This window comes from Daucus carota, chromosome 6 (assembly GCF_001625215.2).
Source record: "Daucus carota subsp. sativus chromosome 6, DH1 v3.0, whole genome shotgun sequence".
NCBI classification, from domain to species: Eukaryota; Viridiplantae; Streptophyta; class Magnoliopsida; order Apiales; family Apiaceae; genus Daucus; species Daucus carota.
Window position 1 is genome coordinate 20,412,243 of NC_030386.2, and position 20,051 is coordinate 20,432,293.

The following is a 20,051-nucleotide window of genomic DNA, read 5'->3' on the forward strand; positions in this document are numbered from 1 at the left end:
GCTAAAATAAGTGGAAATCAAAATATATGTAACTACATTTCCTTACTTGCTATGAGTTATAGCATATGCCCATGTATCGAAAAATATAAAAAATTTAATATATAAAAACTTCACTATCAAGAGCTAAAATTGTTGTGTTAAAAAGTGTTCCACTGATTAGGAATTATAACAAAAGTCTTGATTTGGAAATTAAATGTATTTAATTTTGAATTCTGTATATATTATACAATAAAGGATTATAATAATAACGGACAAAATCAGTTAAATCAAATAAACTTTAATTATATTTCCTTATTTACATATGGGACTCATGCATCCAAATAATTTAAAAAATCGAATATATAAAAACTTTCTTATCAATAGCTAATATTATGGAGTGAAAAAAATACTCTATTAATTAGAAATTATGACAAAAAGTCTTGATTTTAAAATTGAATATAATGAACATGGAAACGACAAAAATTAAATGAAAAAGCCTTTTAATTAGTAATTAATGTCAAAATCAGTGTAAATCAAATAAAGTTTGACTTTCTTATTTGCATATGAGCTATAACAGTCTAGATCCATGTATCTGAATATATAAAAATCTAATATATAAAAACTATCTTGTCAAGAGTCAAAATTGTGGAGTGAAAAAAGACTCCTTTAATTTTAAATTATAACAAAAAATCTAGATTTGAAAATTGAATATAGTGAATATGGAAACCACTGCATATTATTAAAAAAAGGATTGTAATAATAAATGCAAAAATCATTTAAAATCAATTATATTATGACTACTCTAATAAAATATATTATGTATTTTTTCTAAAATATATATAAAAGTCATGAAAATAGTAATGACTATATAATTAAAATTTCTCGGCGTCGCCGCCTATCTTAAATAAAATAACAAAAATTTATAATAACCTGTATGTAAATAATTTTATTGTTAAGTTATTTAAATTAAAATATGCTTATTTATCAAATTTTTATTTAAATAAAAATATGCTCATTGCATTTTGGCCCGTGCTACGCACACAGGTATGATTTTTTGAAAAATCTTGTATATGAAAACTTCCTTCTCAAAAGCTGAAATTATGGAGTGAGAAAGGACTCCATTAATTTGAAATTATAACAAAACTCTTGATTTGCTTATTGAATATAGTGTATACGGAAGACAATACATTTTATATAAAAATGGATTCTAATAATAAATGCCAAAATCATTGAAAATCAAATAGACTTTGACTATGTTTCCTTATTTTCATATAAGTTATAGCAAGCTAGATTCATGTATTTCAAAATTTAAAAGTCTAATATATAGAAACTTCCTTATCAAGAGTTCAAATTGTGGAGTGAAAAATACTCCATTAATCGGAAATTATAACAAAAAGTCGATTTAAAATTGAATATATATAGTTAAAATAGAAACCGCACAAATTATAAGAAAAAATATTGTAGTAATAAATGCTAAAATAAGTGGAAATCAAAATATATTTGACTACATTTCCTTACTTGCTATGAGTTATAGCATATGCCCACGTATCGAAAAATATAAAAAAAAATTAATATATAAAAACTTCACTATCAAGAGCTAAAATTGTTGTGTTAAAAAGTGTTCCACTTATTAGGAATTATAACAAAAATCTTGATTTGGAATTAAATGTATTTAATTTGGAATTCAATATATATTATACAATAAAGGATTATAATAATAACGGTCAAAAACAGTTAAATCAAATAAATTTTGACTATTTTTCCTTATTTACATATGGGTCTCATGCATCCAAAAAATTTAAAAAATCGAATATATAAAAACTTTCTTATCAATAGCTAAGATTATGGAGTGAAAAAAAATACTTTATTAATTAGAAATTATGACAAAAAGTCTTGATTTGAAAATTGAATATAATGAACATGGAAACGACAAAAATTAAATGAAAAAGCCTTTTAGTAATTAATCTCAAAATCAGTGGAAATCAAATAAAGTTTGACTTCTTTATTTGCATATGAGCTATAATAGTCTAGATCATGTATCTGAATATATAAAAATCTAATATATAAAAACTTCCTTGTGAAGAGTCAAAATTGTGGAGTGAAAACAGACTTCTTTAATTTGAAATTATAAGAGCATCTCCAACGGCGTTGGCTATATTCGTTGGCTAAATTGGACCTGTAAGACATTATGTAAAATTTTCTAAACCTGTAAGACATTTTGCTTCAATGGTACTGGCTATATTGGTTGGCTATAATTTAAAAATAGTATGTTATTAATATTTTAAATTATTAAAATAGAATATATCAGTTCAATATGGTAATAAATGATGTACAATCTTCCTACAGATTTTCTTACAGACCTGTAGAGGTTCGACAAATTTAGCCATCCATAGGATGTTGGCTAAATTTATAGACAACAGGTGAGCATGGTTGGAGTTGAGTTTTTGGAGCTGTTGGCTAAATTTTTTTATTTTAAGTAAGTCAACTCACTTTTTAGCCTACGATTTTGGAGCTTAGGCCTACGGACAAATTCAGCAACACAAACCGGAAGAACATTTCCCCTAATCAAATATCAAAAGCTAGGTTCTTGATTTTCCGTACGATTAGGATCCTGATTTGTATATCAATCAGCCTTGCTCTGATACCAATTGTTAGGTCCAAAGTATCGTAGAAGGGGGGTTGAATACGATACTCACTACAATTTAAAATTCTTTCGAATCTTGCGGATAAACAAATTGCAGTCCTGTAATGGGTTTCGTGTTCCGGATATTTATTGGGTCGGTTTCTGAGGATATGAAAATATTAAACCAACACACAATATTTTCCAAGGTATATCTGTATATTGATAAATACCTCGAAGGGTGCTATAAATCCAAACCCGAAGGTTGGCTACAATGGCTATTACTACTTACACTCACAAACCCTAGCTTCTAAATATATATATAATACAAAACTAAGCTAGAGTTTATTTGTGTGTAGTAGTGTGCAAGGCACAAAGCCATTCCACCATAAAGGTGGTGGAGAGTGTATAAATTATGAACCCACATCTCAAGTATTTATAGACTTCTCATTAACTAACCATGGTTAACTGAAGTTGCGCCAGTTGCTTCATGCATGCCAAGGAAGGAGGTTTCTTACTTAGATTATATACATATAAATCAAGTTGGCGCCTCAAGAGAGAGAGGATGGCGCCACTTGATTATACATATATATAATCTAGGGTTTGTATCACTAGTTGGCGCTTGGGAGGGAGTTTGCGCCTCCTGTACACTCATACAAGGGACTTAGAATTTCTAGGTTAAAAGAAACTTGCGCCTCACAGTGAAGTATATCACTGTTGTCTCTCTTTTGACTTCAACCTTGCGCCAAGACTTAAACTTGCGCCTTCTTGCACACTGGAGACAGAGCTATATACTTAGAGAAATTCTAGGTCAATGAACTTGCGCCTGTACAGTAGACAACTCCACTGTTATCTCTCCTCGGACTTCTTCCAGGTCAAACATTGGGCCATGTATGCTTCCAGTGTGTTCACAGTATAAATGACTTAGACAAAATCATTCACGTGAACTTGCGCCAGGTAATATCTTGTGTGAAACCCTACATGCACATGCAAACCCTAGGGTGCCCTAGACACCTGACATCATCATATGCATGCATAATATATATAATATAATATATTATGTTGTTATTATATTAATAAATAAAAGTATATATAAATATATACACATATATATATTTTATTTATATGAACATATAATAATATATGTACATATATTTAAATATATTCTCATATATTCAAATATATATAATATATAATTATATGTAAATACAAATACAAATATATATAAATATATATAGAGATATATATAGTTATTTATAAATATAAATATAAACATAAATATATAAAGAAAAGTATATATAAATATATACATATATATAATATTTATATAAACATATAGTAACATATATATACACATATATTTAAATATATTCTCATATATTTAAATATATATAATATACATATAACTATGTGTAAATATAAATATAAATATATATATAAAGATATATATAACTCTCTCTAAATATAGATATATTTATGCACATAATATAATATATATATACACTTAAATATATAAATGTTTATGTAAAATATAAATACATATATTATATACATATATATTTATTTAAATATACATACATATAAATATACATATACATATGTTTAAAAAACATATATACATATATATTATATATATTATATTTAATTAAATATACATATATACATATATATAAATATATTTGTACATATACAAATATATAAGTGCACACATATAAAAGATAGGTCACCTGATATGGCTTTCTGTGGAAGCTTTGACATATGGCATTTGAGCAGTAAGCTTTGGCATAGCTGGCATTTGGCTTGACTTGGCTTTGGAACAAATGACTTGATATGACTGGATCAATTCTTCGATCGATAAATACTTTGCAAAGCTCCGTACGTGCTGACGCTTAGTGCACTGGTCTGGTTCACAAGCGACTAACACTGAAGTTGAACATTGTACCATCTTTGTCAGCAACCATTGATCAGTCGGTTCCGGGTTAGTTTATGCTTCAGTTTGTTGATTATAAATAACCAACCAAGATATATAGAAATATCTTGCTTCAGGGGTTGCACTGAAATCTTTCGAGTACTTGGACAACATCTTCATTGCTTCCACAATCTTGAATACTTCAATCTTTATTCTTCACTGAGGCATGAACATATTAATGAACTTCTTCCAGTGAACTTATTCCTTCAAGACTGTAGATGGCTTCTTCAACCTTTGTCTTCGTATCTTCCGATTCCGGTGCAGGCGTAGTGTTATTTACTTGTCCTGTTCTATTGTTGAGTTATCATCCCTATGTGACAGATAGGGTTGTCTTTACATTTAGACTTACAAAATAGAAACCGCACAAATTATAAGAACAAATATTGTAGTAATAAATGCTAAAATAAGTGGAAATCAAAATATATGTAACTACATTTCCTTACTTGCTATGAGTTATAGCATATGCCCATGTATCGAAAAATATAAAAAATTTAATATATAAAAACTTCACTATCAAGAGCTAAAATTGTTGTGTTAAAAAGTGTTCCACTGATTAGGAATTATAACAAAAGTCTTGATTTGGAAATTAAATGTATTTAATTTGGAATTCAGTATATATTATACAATAAAGGATTATAATAATAACGGCCAAAATCAGTTAAATCAAATAAACTTTGATTATTTTTCCTTATTTACATATGGGACCCATGCATCCAAAAAATTTAAAAAATCGAATATATAAAAACTTCCCTATCAATAGCTAAGATTATGGAGTGAAAAAAATACTCTATTAATTAGAAATTACGACAAAAAGTCTTGATTTTAAAATTTAATATAATGAACATGGAAACGACAAAAATTAAATGAAAAAGCCTTTTAGTAAGTAATTTCAAAATCAGTGGAAATCAAATAAAGTTTGACTTCCTTATTTGCATATGAGCTATAATAGTCTAGATCCATGTATCTGAATATATAAAAATCTAATATATAAAAACTTTCTTGTCAAGAGCTAAAATTGTGGAGTGAAAAAAGACTACTTTAATTTGAAATTATAACAAAAAATCTAGATTTGAAAATTGAATATAGTGAATATAGAAACCACTGCATATTATACAAAAAAGGATTGTAATAATAAATGCAAAAATCACTGAAAATCAATTATATTATGACTACTTTTTCCTATTTACATATGGTTTATAGCAGGCTAGATTCATGTATCTGGACGAAAATTGTGTCATATTCATTCTCCGTGGCTCTTGTCAAAAAACAATTACACACGATAAGAAGTAAACTCAAGATCAATAAAGCAGATGTTGAGGAAAAGTGAATATAAATCATCACACGATGAGCATCCGACAGTGGCATGGAGATGAAGCATCTCCATTCAGCAGCTGCAAAGAAAACTCAATAACAAAAAAAGTCTCAATAAATACAGTGCTGGTGAACATATATGCATCATAATCACTATCAATACGAAGGGAAATTATGCAAAAATAATGTAAAAAAAATTTACAAATTATAATGTCATCTATACAATATAAAAAAACTCAAAAACTGGAACAGGAATACAAAAAGGAGAAAATAGACCAATGCTAAGCGACAATCCCATATGTGTAGGTCGATCGTATACTTTCATCGGGTTTTCATTAGATCTTTTTTCAAATTCCTGGAAATTGAAATCAATAGAAATCGTGAGGACATATCTCTCAGCTTTTCTCTGTAGCAAATTATCAAACACGCTATATACAAAATCATGTATTGATTACGATACCTGCAGCGTTCAAACAACAAACTTCAGAACCCGTTCGAGATTGGAGCCAGGAAAAGTAACACTGCTTCAGAATTCGTCCGAGATCGGAGACACGGTTGAAAAGCCATAAGACGCGGGTGGAGCCAGTAGAAACCATAAGATTCAAAAAAACACCAAAAAGAACAGCATATACCGCTCTTCTAGTTTGAAAACCAGGATTCTTAAACTGATGTCGTGATCAAAGGCGTTAAAAGTGGATTTGTGTTCATTCTTGATAAAATCAGTAAGAACACTAACTTTTTTTAACATTTGGTTTCCTTCCACAATCCTTTGATACCAAACCATGGATGTCATCGAACAAATTATCAAATACCTGGTGCATGTGCTTTCTTTTGATTCTTGAAAATTGTTTCAACACTTGAACCACATCCTTTCCTTTTCGCACCTGCAGAAACAAAATTTTACGATTATAATCGAGGATTTCGATACTACAACATGACCTACCATAGAAAGGATTGCAAAACTTGTTGACGATGTTGAATCCGTCTTCATGCTAAAAAAACACGACCACCGTTATCACTGCAATATAAAAAAAAATGTTAGTACCAAACACTCTGCAAATCGAGAGAGAAAAAATGATCAAATGATTACAGATGCAAGCAGATTATAAGAATTTCGAATTTTAAATTTCAAATAAAAAAATAGCATAGAGCATAATGGAGGAGGAAGAGATTGATTAAGATAATTAAGCATGGATTTGTTATGATTAACTATCATGTTTGAATTTGAAATCAATCAGACGTAGTAATGAGTGCCATGATTGGAGGAACCGAATTTAATGCATTTTTCAAACTCTCATATGGTTGGAAGATACTATGAGATCCAACATTATCTGGATCGGGTTATATGAAGATCCGAAATTTGAAAGTATAGTGTTAATTTGAATAAGGAAGATGCTGGGTCGATCCGGAGCTTAATGGGTTGATCCAAGAGAATGTGAAATTACTAAACCAGCCTTAAAAAATGACTCATGCTTTAAGAATTATATAGATGCTAAACAAATTAAAGTCAAAATTTATATTATTCTTTATATGATAATATATATAATCTTTTATTTTTTAAAAAGAAAAATATAATCTTTTATTTTTATATATCAATTTATATTCTCTTTAATGTGTGTACCCCGTATCATATTAGCGCATATTAAAGTCTTATTATATAATATTCAGTAATATTTTTTAATATTTTTGTATGTCTTAGACAATATTTTGTCGAAAGGTTAAGTATGAAATTGGCTAATATATAATTAATAAAATTTCAAATTTAATACTCATAAATTCGGGGTCTCAAATTGATGAGTTTCCACGCAAATACTTAATTGCTAATTTTCGGTGATAAATATGAGATTTTATTAGGTTATGACAGACTTAAAAAAATGAACAATTTGAGACCAACCGCCTTGAAAGGGTCTATTTGAGACTATGTTATCGGTGACAAATTTAATACTTAACGGTGATCAGTTTGGTACTTATTACTTAACCTTTTGTCCGTCGAAATAATCGTAAGCAGAGAAGGCAAAAAGAAAATTAACCATGCTAAAAAAAAGAGTAAAGTTTCATGTGAGTTTAAACGCCCGTCACCTAAGCAATTACAAATTCATAAGAATGAATTTTGTGTTGAATTCAAGGAAATATGTAAAAGACGCACAATGTCGCCGTCGCCGTCGGTGGTGAAAATGAGGGTTACTTCTAACTCCTTAACTATGTATGTATATTAACATCCCTCTGTTTTTAATCTATCAAATCCCTATTGTTAATCTTCACATTTTCCAAATTGTGGCAGAATTAGGTCTGTATATATGTAGATGCATATTTCTCAATTTTAGTTGCAATTCTCTATTATATATTCACTCATTTTTCGAGTGTGCTTTAGCCTGTCAATGAATACTAGAATGCTTTGATTGAATTTCGACTAAGAATTTAAGCACAAGTGCTATTGGCTGTCCTCGCAATAGACAGCAGCATATAACACCAAATAGCTAAACAAGCATATGAATTTAGATACCAAGGGTAGGACGACTCGAACCTGGACCTCTCCTGAACTGAGTGCTGATACTCAGTGCTGATACTGTAAACCAAAGGTTTTAGGATGGCTTAATCGAATGTGGTATTATATTCAACATAAACCAGATATAGACTGTGCATTCGTTTCAGCTCGATAGCTATTCTAAACCGCTTCTTCAAGCTTCTTTAGTGTTATATATTTGTTGTTTTTGTTGTTTATACTGAGTTGGATGACTACAGATTATACAACTTATACTAATCTTTAGAATGTATGTACATGATCAGTTGTGGACTCAAGCTTTAATATCAAGGGGGTCAGAACATATAATAAAACAGTGAGGAATCGATGATGTCAAAACATGTCTGACTTTGTTACAGCATGGAACTAGTTATTTAAACGATGGCTTGTTACTATTTGAATTAGTCTAAGCAGAAATAACTGTAATTAGCAAAACATAAGAGAATCCATACCAAGCACAAGTAACTAGTAAGTGACTCTTATCAATAGAGTGTTTTCCAAAAACTTATTTTAGGAGGTGTATTCAATTGGGATTATAAAAGATTTGTTTTCCATTCATGAAATTCAGGTGTATTCAACTGAGATTTTAAAAAATGTATCGGAATCTTGAGGTATTCAATTAAGATTTTAAATTATGCTACAAAATATGGTGGTATTCAATCTGGATTTTGAATTGTGCTAAAAATTTAGATGGTATTTAGTTGGGATTATTTAAAGTCCATAAAATCTTATAGTATTCAAATGCTGATGGAATTTTTTGGATTCAATACAATTATGGATTTTGTGGGATTGTTCAGTGTATTATATGCTTATTGAGATTTCACCATAATTCATGGGATTACATCAACTCTACGACATATTATCTAGAATCCGCATAAAATCAAAATCAGATACAATCCATTAAATTCCATAGATTATATATAATGTTTTAAATTCTTAGTTGAATACACCCTCCTTAGTCTTTAGACACGGGGTTTTTTTGGAACAATATCACGTTTTATAAGTTTTCTGACCAAGTAATACTCCTATAATTTAAGATTTCGATCTAGAAGAGTAGAACAAATGTATACTTTCTGAAATATCACCCTAAGGAGCAACATGCATATCCAATATGTGCATGATATACCGATTATAACACGATAAACATGCATTTTTAACATGTGCATCAGGCAAGATGCACAACCAGAGCAGAGTGCCCAAATATATTTCGGTGACCCTCATAATGCACAGTTGATGTTACACTTAACATGAATGTGTATTTGTTGATGCACACTATAGATACATATTACTTTACAATAAGCGTAAATGCTTTTTTTATTTTTTGGGACATGCATCCTTAAATATCGTATATAAGGCAATAAAAAGATTTAATTCTCTAGTTATGGTATCTAGTTTTTAGAATTATGTAAGAATGTGATGGTTTGTTTATATTTTCTTTAAAATGTCGACACACACACACACACATAAAACCTTGCTACTGTGGTAAATAAGCTGCACTGACCATGGCCTCCTTACAAAATACGTCACGATTTACATCCAACAGCTAAGTATAGAGACAGGATGTGAGAAAGAGAAGAAAACCGCTGCAAAAAGTAAAGTAAAGAAAAATACAAATGCTATACCAGCTGCTGCTGCGTGTGCAGTTTTCATTTATCTTCATTTTCTTTTCATCCTTATCTCTTTATATTCATATGCATAGATACATTAATGCCATGCGGCCTCACGCTTCTGTGCGCGTGTCTCCGGAAAACCCTCTTGTTCAGAGCAGTTGCTTTTAGTTTCTCCTTATTTTACACATTCATATCTTAGTTTAGTATCATTCCAGAGAATTGTTACTCTAGATTATACATGTATTGTTTGAATGTATAAGTAAGGTTTTATTTATGGAATTTGGAGATCTCGACCGTGTGGGTAATGGTAGTGGACGTGGGAATACTTTTCCGGTGGTTTCTTGTACGATATGCCTCGATATCATTACTGATAATGGTGATCGATCAAGTGTAAAACTGCAATGCGGGCATCAATTCCATTTGGGTAATTGTGGAGATCTGATTTGATTTTTTTGTTCACAAATGTTTTGAAATTACCATTTTAATTTTTTCCTAGTTTGGTTGATTTGATGGAATATATATATTTGTAATTTTTTTGTTGAGATTGAAGTTGATTCTAAAAATGGTTAATGACAATATTAGGTAAATTTCAGTAAGTCTGTAGTTGGCTGCTTGTTTACATATTGTGCTTGTGCATTGCAAATTGTAGCTAAAAAATGATTGTAAATGTTACAGCAATCTTAAATTTGTGAATGCTATACGATCACTTAAATCCCTTATATAAAAATTAGGAGTTATAGCTTATGTAAAGAGATGGCCTGTCATGTGATTATCGTAAAAGGGGTCTTAGTATAAAGAGATGGTCTAGTGTTATCGCCATGTTTCAATTGGGGAGTGGTAACTTAGTTTTATGCCATTACTTTTAAATTGACCAGACATATATATATGTGTGTGTGTGTGTGTGTGTGTGTGTTTATGTAAACACAAACTAAATTGCTACAAACTACAAACTATTGGTACTACTGAGGTTGGTGATTTATAATACTTAAACCAGTAATTTCTACTACTGTGTCTGGTAATTTATAACTGGTCTGTAATGATTGTAAGCTAAATCATTTATAGTAGCACATGATAGTGTATATTTGTTGAAGTTTTTTAACTCTTTGTCATTACTTCACTGATGTACAGGTTTAGGTGTATTTTGGTTGAAGCTATAGTGAGTAAACTATATTAACTCTAGTCCATCTATTAGACTTGTCATACATGCTTACCACATAATAAGATGAAGTTGTGTCTCAAGGCACGTGCGGAACTTACTCTAGAGTCATGTCAATAACTGGAAAAAATTTTATATGACTAAAGAAGTATCTTGTACAGTTTTCTGTTTGGGCGGTACCCTTTTAGACCATATTCTCCATATCTTGGTTTCTTGAAATTTTTATCCTAGATGTCCTCCTGCTTGATGATGTTTGTGATAAATATTTTTTCTTTTATGGTTATCTGCAGATTGCATTGGCTCTGCCTTCAATGCAAAGGGAGCTATGCAATGTCCAAATTGTCGAGAAACAGAAAGAGGTCAGTGGCTTTATTCAAATGGTTCCCGTTCACATGCTGGGTTTAACATAGAGGACTTGGTCCATGATGCAAATCCCTACGATTCTAGCAATGCTACAATGGTGAGAAATTCCTTTTGAACCTGCACACAATGTTTAATACATTATACTAGATTACTAGTTAGTGGTCACGTAATGTGTACTAATACTTGCTTAATACGGATGGCTTCTTTTCTATGTGCGTTATGTCGATCATATCTCTTTGTAAGAATACATAAGATAAACAAACCTTGGAAGTCAATTTCGAGTATTATTTTGTTACAAGCATATATGTTATGTATATATGTAACAGACGATCATATCTCTTTGTAAGAATACGTAAGATAAAAAAAAACCTTGAAAGTCAATAGAGTATTATTTTGTGACAAGCATATATTTTATGTATATATGCAACAGACCCTTCAAAAGTTTTGTTGATAAATATATCTGATGCAACTGTGTCAATAAATTAGAAAAATATTGGCACAGTGTTAATTAATATGAATATGTTGAGGAAACTGTTTAAGGTAATTAGTTTCTTGATTTTATGTTTAGATCATTTTGTAATATTTTACCCCCTCATTTCAAGTTTGGTCAATAAATATATTTTTTATATGCTTCATATGATACTTATTGAGTATAGTTTATTTATATGCGTATAAAAATAAATTTCAAATCTGTGCAACTCTTGTGCCTTTCTTCGATTAGGTTCACAAATCATGCCTCTAGATGACCCTTTGTGCCTCTGTGGTCTCTTGATTTAATGAAAATTGATATGCCTCCATTATTCATCTACACTTCTATGTTTCATATCCTGTCATTAATTAAACAAACAGTCCGTATCTGTCATCCACCACCTTCAAATTTACTTCAACTAGCCAGTGGTAATTTTTAGCGCTTTTATGGTTTAACACCATTAAAAGAAAGCCGGGGGTAAATTTTATGTTGATTATCATCATCTTTCTCAGACACTTGTCCAACATTGATGAACTCTTTTTAATATTTGAAACTTAAATATCTCATTTATCCTGCTCAATGAATTGAAACAGATCAGAACAAAAGTTGATTCCATAACTCACCTTGATAACAAGGTTGGAACTAGTTGGCCAATAATTGTCTACACTGCTGTAGAATCCCTGTGCACTTCATCATTGTTGAGAAAATGGCAGACTCGCAAGAAATATATATGGTTGCAGAAAATTAATTAATATGAAGAGAAAATATAAAGCATTAAGAGACAAAGTGAAGAGAAACGACATTCATGAACTTCTGGCAAATTCTGAATGATTTATATAGCTATTTTAGTGGTTTAAATGAGTCCTCGTGGAGATCAGGTACTGTACTAGCTTCATATATTTTGCCGAGATTGATGAGCACTCTGATTTACAGCAAGAGCCATTAAAAATATTGCATTTTATAGATGACTATTGATGCCTCCATGTAATGCTTAAAATGAATTGCAAATTAAAAGAATTATTTTAACTTCTGTATAATTAAAATCTAGAATCTAGATTACTGGTAATCGTAATAGTTGCCAACTAATACATTATAAATCTTTTTTAAGTTTTGTTACATTTTATGCAATGTATAAATTATATACCCAAATGTTAATTACATTTAAATTTTACTAGTGTGTTTTCAATTTTGTTTTGATAATTTTATTTTACTTAAAAAACTGCACACACGAAAAGAAAAACTTAAAATCTTGGAGTCCAACGGCCAAGTATCCTCAGCAGAATGGATCTAATGGAGGGGGTAATGGAAGCTTATAATGGAATTGTTACTGTATCAAAATGTTTATAAATTACGCAAGTGATAATAAAATTTTATGTTGATTGAATTTGCAATTCTAATCTGATTCTAGTAAAAATTCTAATTTTGAAAGAATTCTACTAAAAACAATTAAATTATATACTATATGATACATATCAGATGTAAAAAGCTACATATTGATGCTAGCCAAAATCTGGTATATGGTGTATTGCAATTTGCATCTGTTTCAATATGGTTATTTGTGTTTATCCTTGGACATCTGTTCCTTGATAAGTTAGCAGTTAAGCTATTAGCTGCTTCATGAATTACATTTGATTCCATTTGTTTGATTTTATTCTGTATAAAACTAGACATCAGTGTCTTATCGCTTAAAGCCTTAAACCATGACATGTTCTCTTATATATTGATGGTTGTATTAGAGATTTTGCTAAGCTTTTAAGCGAGAACACTTGGCCCTGCAGCAAGGCTGTTTATCTCCAAATGTTTGACAATCTTTTTGTTGCTTGCCATTAATTTCTTCTAGAATTATAAAAGTAGATTTTTTTTTTCCTGGAATCTTAGTGGCCACTATATATTCTTTTTGTTGGGTTTTGCAGAGGCTTGTAGTTGCCCAGGGTCCTCTTCATGGATTTGTGCGACTTCCAACATCCTTTGAGTAAGCACAGCTGCATCCGGAATTCTCTTTGTTATTTACTCTTTTCCGTCATGATTTTGTTTTTTTAATTTCAAAGTTGTCCGCCTTGTTTTGTTATTTATTCTTCTCCAGGGTTCCTCACCTACAACAGCCAACAAAGCACTTCGTTTACCGCTTATCCTAAGAGCCGCTATCTAGATCAGTGGTATTACACCAGATGAGAAACCAAAAATGTTTTCCATCAGAATAGAAAAATACGATTATACAATTAAAAGGAATCGCCCATCGCCTAACGCAAATCAATAATTTAAAAATAGTTAAGGTCCAATTAACTCTCCACATGGAAATTAGTCACCTATGGACATCACTCTTTAGGAATAGTTTGTTGTTAGGCCTTTCAAAATGCTTTGGACTAGAGTGCTTCAAGTTGAAGTGTCCGGTTTTCTTATGTTTGACTCAGATCTGATATCCGTGCCTTGTCCGGCTGACACAGGTATAAGGGCAAATCTGAAGATTCTAGGTAGCGGAGAGTTGCATTGATTTTGAATTTTAATTGAATTTTGTGAAGATTATGATTTAAAGTAATTCATATATAGGTGATTACCCATATTTGGTTTGTTACTATTGCGTGTGTCACTGAAAAGGGTTTCTACTATTAATAAGAGTATAGATGAGTAATATATTAGCTGCACAAAGTTTGTGTGTGTTTTCCAGTAAAGTCTTCGACTATTTTCCAGTACATTGTAGCTATATAACTGTTCCCTGTGCATTGTAGCTATATGAGTGGTTCAAGTTTAAACAACTTGTGTGCTTGAGCTAGCCTTTGCGCATCATTTATTCTTTCAAGTAATTAAAGTGTTTAACTAAAACACACATTATTCTTTCTTTTATTTATAAATGGTTTGCTGACATATGTTCTCTGTTTTGCAGCAGAGGTGTTCTTTTGCCAATCGTGTGTAAGTTTAGTTTACTGCGTATTCTGTGACACTCCTTATGACCCTTAGTAATGGCAAACCTGCTTTTTTTTTTTTGCTAGATGATGGTCTCCGCAGACAACATGTTGTGCTTGTTCAACCTACAGCTGTATCGCCTGCTTATCATCTTCGGCCATATGCTGCCTACTCTGGAACAAATTCTTCATCTTCACATTTCAGTCGAAGTGTTTCTAATGGCTCTACTTTAAGCAGTCGGTGGAATAGCCGAACAGCTCCAAGTGAGATACCTAACTCTTGTGTTTTTCCCTCTATAGATGTCTATTATCACAGCTGGAGGCAGCACTCATCTCTCTTCCCTACAGCAAGCAGCCACATTGATGGTCCTGATCAGCCCTTCTTCCCATCGATGACTCAGAGTGTAGCTAGGGACAATATTAGTATGCCGAGATTAGGATCTTTTGTCCATCCATCTGCTGTTGACCATGGGTAAGCTAAGCCACCTTATGTAGTTGCATTTCCTAAGCTTGATTTTCTTAATGTTATCAATTGTTTTGTATGTAAAAATGGCCAAATAAATGCTGTTATTAGTAATGGATTTGTACAGTAGTCCATTAAAGCTATCGCCTATGCACCCGATCTACGGTTTGCATTCAATTAAATAACAGGTTCCACTGTTCCATCGCATACAGGATATCATAATTAGTTCTTGTGAGTAGTACTCTAGGCTCTAGCAACATAATTATTAAGCTGAGCTGTGTGATACAAACAAATAACTGATCAGCCATATTCTATAATTCGGAATAAACATAATTTTCTTCTCTGTGGTACTGCATAAAAACTGATCATATATTCTTAAACTGTGTGTTTTTTATTAAGGGTCTACCAAATATAGTACTTTTGAGGTATTTTCTTAGATCCTCGAACGTGTTGCTTTATATCGTTGATAATTTCTCCTTTCCATCTAGGATATTAACTATTTATGTCACTTGTGATTGTCCAGCACTGATGGTAGAGCTGGAATCTCAGTTGCCACCTCGATGCGAACTCCATACCCGGATAGTGCTGCTCGTTCGCGGGAACGTATGCTAGCTCTCCAGGCATATTATCAGCATCCTCCTGTAATTTCACAAGGTGTGCACACTCCCCTCTTGCCCCCTACGCGAGAATCCAACGGGCAGATGAACATGACTCAAGTTGAACCAGGTGCCGCGTCGTCTGAGCAGGCCAGCGGGTTCCCATCAACCTCGTTAGCGGGAAGAAATCATTCAGAAACACAAAACTCTATGCCAAATCCTTGTCATGCCTGGGAAAGAGAACAGTCTACCTCCCTTCCATCAAGTGGAAATGAGAGAGAACCAATTCGGGTGCCCTCTCATGAGCTTTTGGGTGCCCCTAATGCTGGTGTCAGGCCTGCCAACATTAGGTAGAGAGAATGCCATCTCTACACCTATCCTGAACTTGTTCTGTTCTATCTGCTTCTGTTGGTTAAAGATGTTATCACCATGACTTAGAACTTTAAACTTAAAAATGTGTGTCTCCTGAAGTCTCGACTAATGGTATATGTATGTTTGGTCTGTGAGGCTGACATAGTGACTGGTATGTGAATTCTGTTGGTTATCACCGTGACTTGAAACTTGAAACTTAAAAATCCGTCTCGTGAAGTCTCGACTAATATATATGTATGTTTGGTCTGTCAGGTAGACAGTGTGACTGGTATGTGAATTATGTGTTTGTTTTTGAAGGATCTACAAAAATAATCTAGTCAGACAAATATAAAAAAATTATAAAGAGAATCAAAATATGATGTGTTTTTCCTAGTTCATTTGAGCTATTATAAATACAATTTTGTACAAAATTTTATCACTAAATCGAAGTGTTCCGGGCTTTTTATCGAAAAAATCGACGAAAGTAACCATCAATTGTACTGATAAACGAAGAGGAGGAGGTAGGTTTAAAGAGAAGAAAACCCTGATTGTGAATTATGTGTTCGTTGGTTTCTGTCTTTCTACTTTCTAGTCACATGGTGGTAAATACCGAAATGACATGTTATGACATGTTTAAAGTTTTGATTTATTTTGTGAAATTGCAGATTTTATTGAATGACATTTTAGGATTTAAATAATACAGTAATTACATGAATTTCAAGAGACGACATTTAACTGAAACTAGTGTTAAAGTTGAGAATTTATGACGACAATCATGTCATTCATAATAATTACATCTTTTTTTGTATTTTATAACCTTATAATGAAAAATGTAAAAATTTTGTGAACAAAATCGATCAATATTTTGGATGTAATTTCAATTTTTATAAGTAATATCTTTGAATAATCAACTAATTTAACTTTGTAACTGCATTTGTGAATATTCACAAGAGCTTAAAATTTCTTTGAATCAACTAACAAAATTATAAAAATCAACTAAAATTAATCAAAAGCAGCTAAAATAACGGATTTTATCATATGCCACCTTCAATTTTTTTTTCTTTTCTAAATGCCACCTTCAATTTCCAATCAACTAATATGTAAGTATAAAAAGCTACCACAAGTCCGCAACTATTCAACGTAACTTCAATTTTCGCATCGATCGATAAAAAATTAATCAAAAACACTCTCCACATAAATTATTAAATTAATAGGAGATAATGGCTCCTAATTTTATAAATACAATGGACTCTGGGATATTTTATGATATTTATAAATTCTTATGATATTTAGAACTCTCAGAGGTTGACTCGGTCACTACAGTCAATGCAATATCGAAGGAAATAATCTACAGGAATGAAGTTTGTCATATGTTTGAGAAGTGTTCGTGTTTTGCTTGAATTCTTGAACGGAATCTCTTAACATTATGTCAAAAGGTAAGCAAACAAGGTTGTCCATTTGATGGCACGTGTACCTTGTTCGCTTAATTGTCAGAAATGATTTTGTGCCTTCTTCATCGTTGTTGTTGGAGATGATTATTGCTGAATTTTTAGCTTAATAAAATTTCTATTTTTTTTAAAAAAAAACTCTCAGAGGTTCATAATATAGTTCGTTGGTAGGAAATATCTCAAATATATTTAAGATACATTTACGAATCAACTTGCCCGAATCCCGGGCGAGCAGAATCCTCATGTTTTTGTTTGAGATTCCTAAATATTAGGCCTAGGACCATTGGTGGTCATATGTCTCGTTCGAAAGCACCATGTATATATAGTAACATTCTGCTGGCCTTTAAAATCTTAAATCAAATGAGAATATAATCTTTTTTCAATCAATCCGAATTTCATATCCGAAATGATGGGTTTAACATTGTTTGGTGCCATTATGATTATAACTTCATTTTCTGTAATATGTAATGCCCAGATGAGTGATCCTTCGTTAATCCTGTTCCGAAATTGCAGATACGATAAAATATTTCAATTCGGAGATTCGCTTTCTGATACGGGAAATATAGTTTTCGAGAATGCCAATGGACCTTCGGGCAAACCACCTTATGGTTTTTCGTATTTCAAGAAGCCAACAGGCCGTTGCTCCAACGGACTTCTTATGGTCGACTACTTGGGTACAAAGTAATCCTTAATTCCACGAGTTTTTTACATGCATGACGAGTTTTTTACATGCATGACGTTACAGAAATTTAAGTACTCACCCATAATGTTTTCAAACTGTATCACATTATTGTATTACCGTGAGAAGAGGGATATCAGCTAGTCAGGATAATGCTAGGAATTTGATAAAATGGTAATTGGTTATATATTGATGTATGCGAAGATGAAAGAAATTTTGTTTGATAATGTTTTCAAACTGTATCACAATATTGTATTACCGTGAGAAGAGGGGTATCAGCTACTCGGGATAATGCTAGGAATCAGATAAAATAGTAATTGGTTATATATTGATGTATGCGAAGATGAAAGAAATTTTGTTTGATTAATTGACAGCAATGGCCGCGGGGCTTCCATTTTTGAGTCCTTACCTGAAAAGAGAGGCTGATTTTGAGCATGGAGTAAATTTCGCGGTGGCCAGTTCAACTGCAATGTCTATAGAAGATTTGGCTGCAAGAAATATTAGTGTAAGTCCTGAAACAGTTAATTCTTCTCTCAGTGTGCAAGTAGATTGGATGGCTAATTATCTCAGGACTTTCTGCAAGCCTGGACCAGGTTCTTTTAGCTTTGCATTTTTCTTTCGATATTCATTAGCAGGGTGTTAAGAGAATCCTGTAGATTGATATGGTTTTGGTAAACAGATTGCAAAACGAAGCTTGAACACTCATTGTTTGTGATGGGAGAGTCGGGAGGAAACGATATGAATGCTGCGGTGCTAGGAAACAAGACGATTCAAGAAATTAGGGCCCTCGTTCCAGATATCGTACATGCCATAATGAACGCCACAAGGGTAAGTGTGATATCATCCAAATTAAGCGTTTTTCTGACATCTTGAAGTTTTAGGAGAACTGAGAACTTAACTGTAAGGATTTGCAATTTTCGTGTCCATATACAGGTATGTTGTGATTAATAACTCGTGAAATTTTATTTTGTTGACAACTCCTGTCAGAGAATCATCTCATTTGGAGCTCGAAACATTGTGATACCGGGAAATCTTCCAATTGGCTGTATGCCGATTTACCTCGCAATGTTTGGAAGCGGAAATTCCACCATATTTGACAAAAATCAGTGCCTTAAGAAATACAACCGCTTAGCTAATTATTACAATGATTTTTTGAAGAAAGAAATCGAAAGGCTGAAAAGAGAAAACCCATATCTCAAAATTGTTTACGGGGACCTTTTCAATGCTGTCGAGTGGCTTCTCCCTCGCGCTCCATTTCTAGGTTTGTGTCCTCAGATCATACATACTACACGTTGTTTTCCTAGTAATACATTGTTACGTGACTATTATCTTAATTGTCTAAAGGCTTTGATCAAAAATCGTTGTTGAAAGCTTGTTGTGGAGAAGGCGGAGACTATAACGTGGGAGGATATGAAAAATTTTGTGGATTGCCAGGAGTTCCGGTGTGTAGGAACCCGAATGAACATTTAAGTTGGGACGGGATTCATCCAACACAACAAGCGAACATGTATGTCACAACTTGGCTCATTACTAACATGTTACCGATTCTGGATTGCCCTCCTCCTTGAGTTGTGATCGACAAATTCTAGATTTGACTGCGGTGGAGGAGTTAGCTA

The 20,051-nt window shown here is 32.0% G+C and overlaps 2 protein-coding genes across 3 annotated transcripts; both read left to right on the forward strand.

Moving 5' to 3' along the window:
• The first annotated feature begins 7,867 nt into the window (after window positions 1-7,867).
• On the forward strand, window positions 7,868-16,580 carry LOC108224516 (E3 ubiquitin-protein ligase IPI1). Of its 2 annotated transcripts, none has more exons than XM_017399165.2 (8): window positions 7,868-8,082; window positions 10,271-10,434; window positions 11,457-11,626; window positions 13,912-13,970; window positions 14,883-14,905; window positions 14,986-15,162; window positions 15,247-15,370; window positions 15,885-16,580. In XM_017399165.2, the coding sequence occupies exons 1-8, from the start codon at window positions 8,027-8,029 to the stop codon at window positions 16,309-16,311; spliced, it is 1,200 nt and encodes a 399-aa protein (XP_017254654.1). In that variant the 5' UTR covers window positions 7,868-8,026; the 3' UTR covers window positions 16,312-16,580. The 2 variants fall into 2 exon arrangements, with proteins under 2 accessions (XP_017254654.1, XP_017254653.1); XM_017399164.2 differs by having other exon boundaries at window positions 7,869-8,082; window positions 14,880-14,905.
• Window positions 16,581-18,165: 1,585 nt separating this feature from the next.
• Window positions 18,166-20,003, forward strand: LOC135147242 (acetylajmalan esterase-like). The gene is made up of 5 exons (XM_064080124.1): window positions 18,166-18,430; window positions 18,810-19,028; window positions 19,115-19,263; window positions 19,423-19,696; window positions 19,780-20,003. The coding sequence occupies exons 1-5, from the start codon at window positions 18,166-18,168 to the stop codon at window positions 20,001-20,003; spliced, it is 1,131 nt and encodes a 376-aa protein (XP_063936194.1).
• Window positions 20,004-20,051: the final 48 nt, after the last annotated feature.

Excerpts from the sequence above, each read along its gene's own strand:
- LOC135147242 (XM_064080124.1), top strand. The coding sequence starts at position 18,166 with ATGGGTTTAACATTGTTTGGTGCCATTATGATTATAACTTCATTTTCT. Across the intron at positions 19,029-19,114 it reads TTTCTGCAAGCCTGGACCAG|ATTGCAAAACGAAGCTTGAA; the intron begins GTTCTTTTAGCT and ends TTTGGTAAACAG. Across the intron at positions 19,264-19,422 it reads CCATAATGAACGCCACAAGG|AGAATCATCTCATTTGGAGC; the intron begins GTAAGTGTGATA and ends AACTCCTGTCAG.
- LOC108224516 (XM_017399164.2), top strand. The coding sequence starts at position 8,027 with ATGTCGCCGTCGCCGTCGGTGGTGAAAATGAGGGTTACTTCTAACTCC. Across the intron at positions 11,627-13,911 it reads ATTCTAGCAATGCTACAATG|AGGCTTGTAGTTGCCCAGGG; the intron begins GTGAGAAATTCC and ends TGGGTTTTGCAG. Across the intron at positions 14,906-14,985 it reads TGTTCTTTTGCCAATCGTGT|ATGATGGTCTCCGCAGACAA; the intron begins GTAAGTTTAGTT and ends TTTTTTTGCTAG.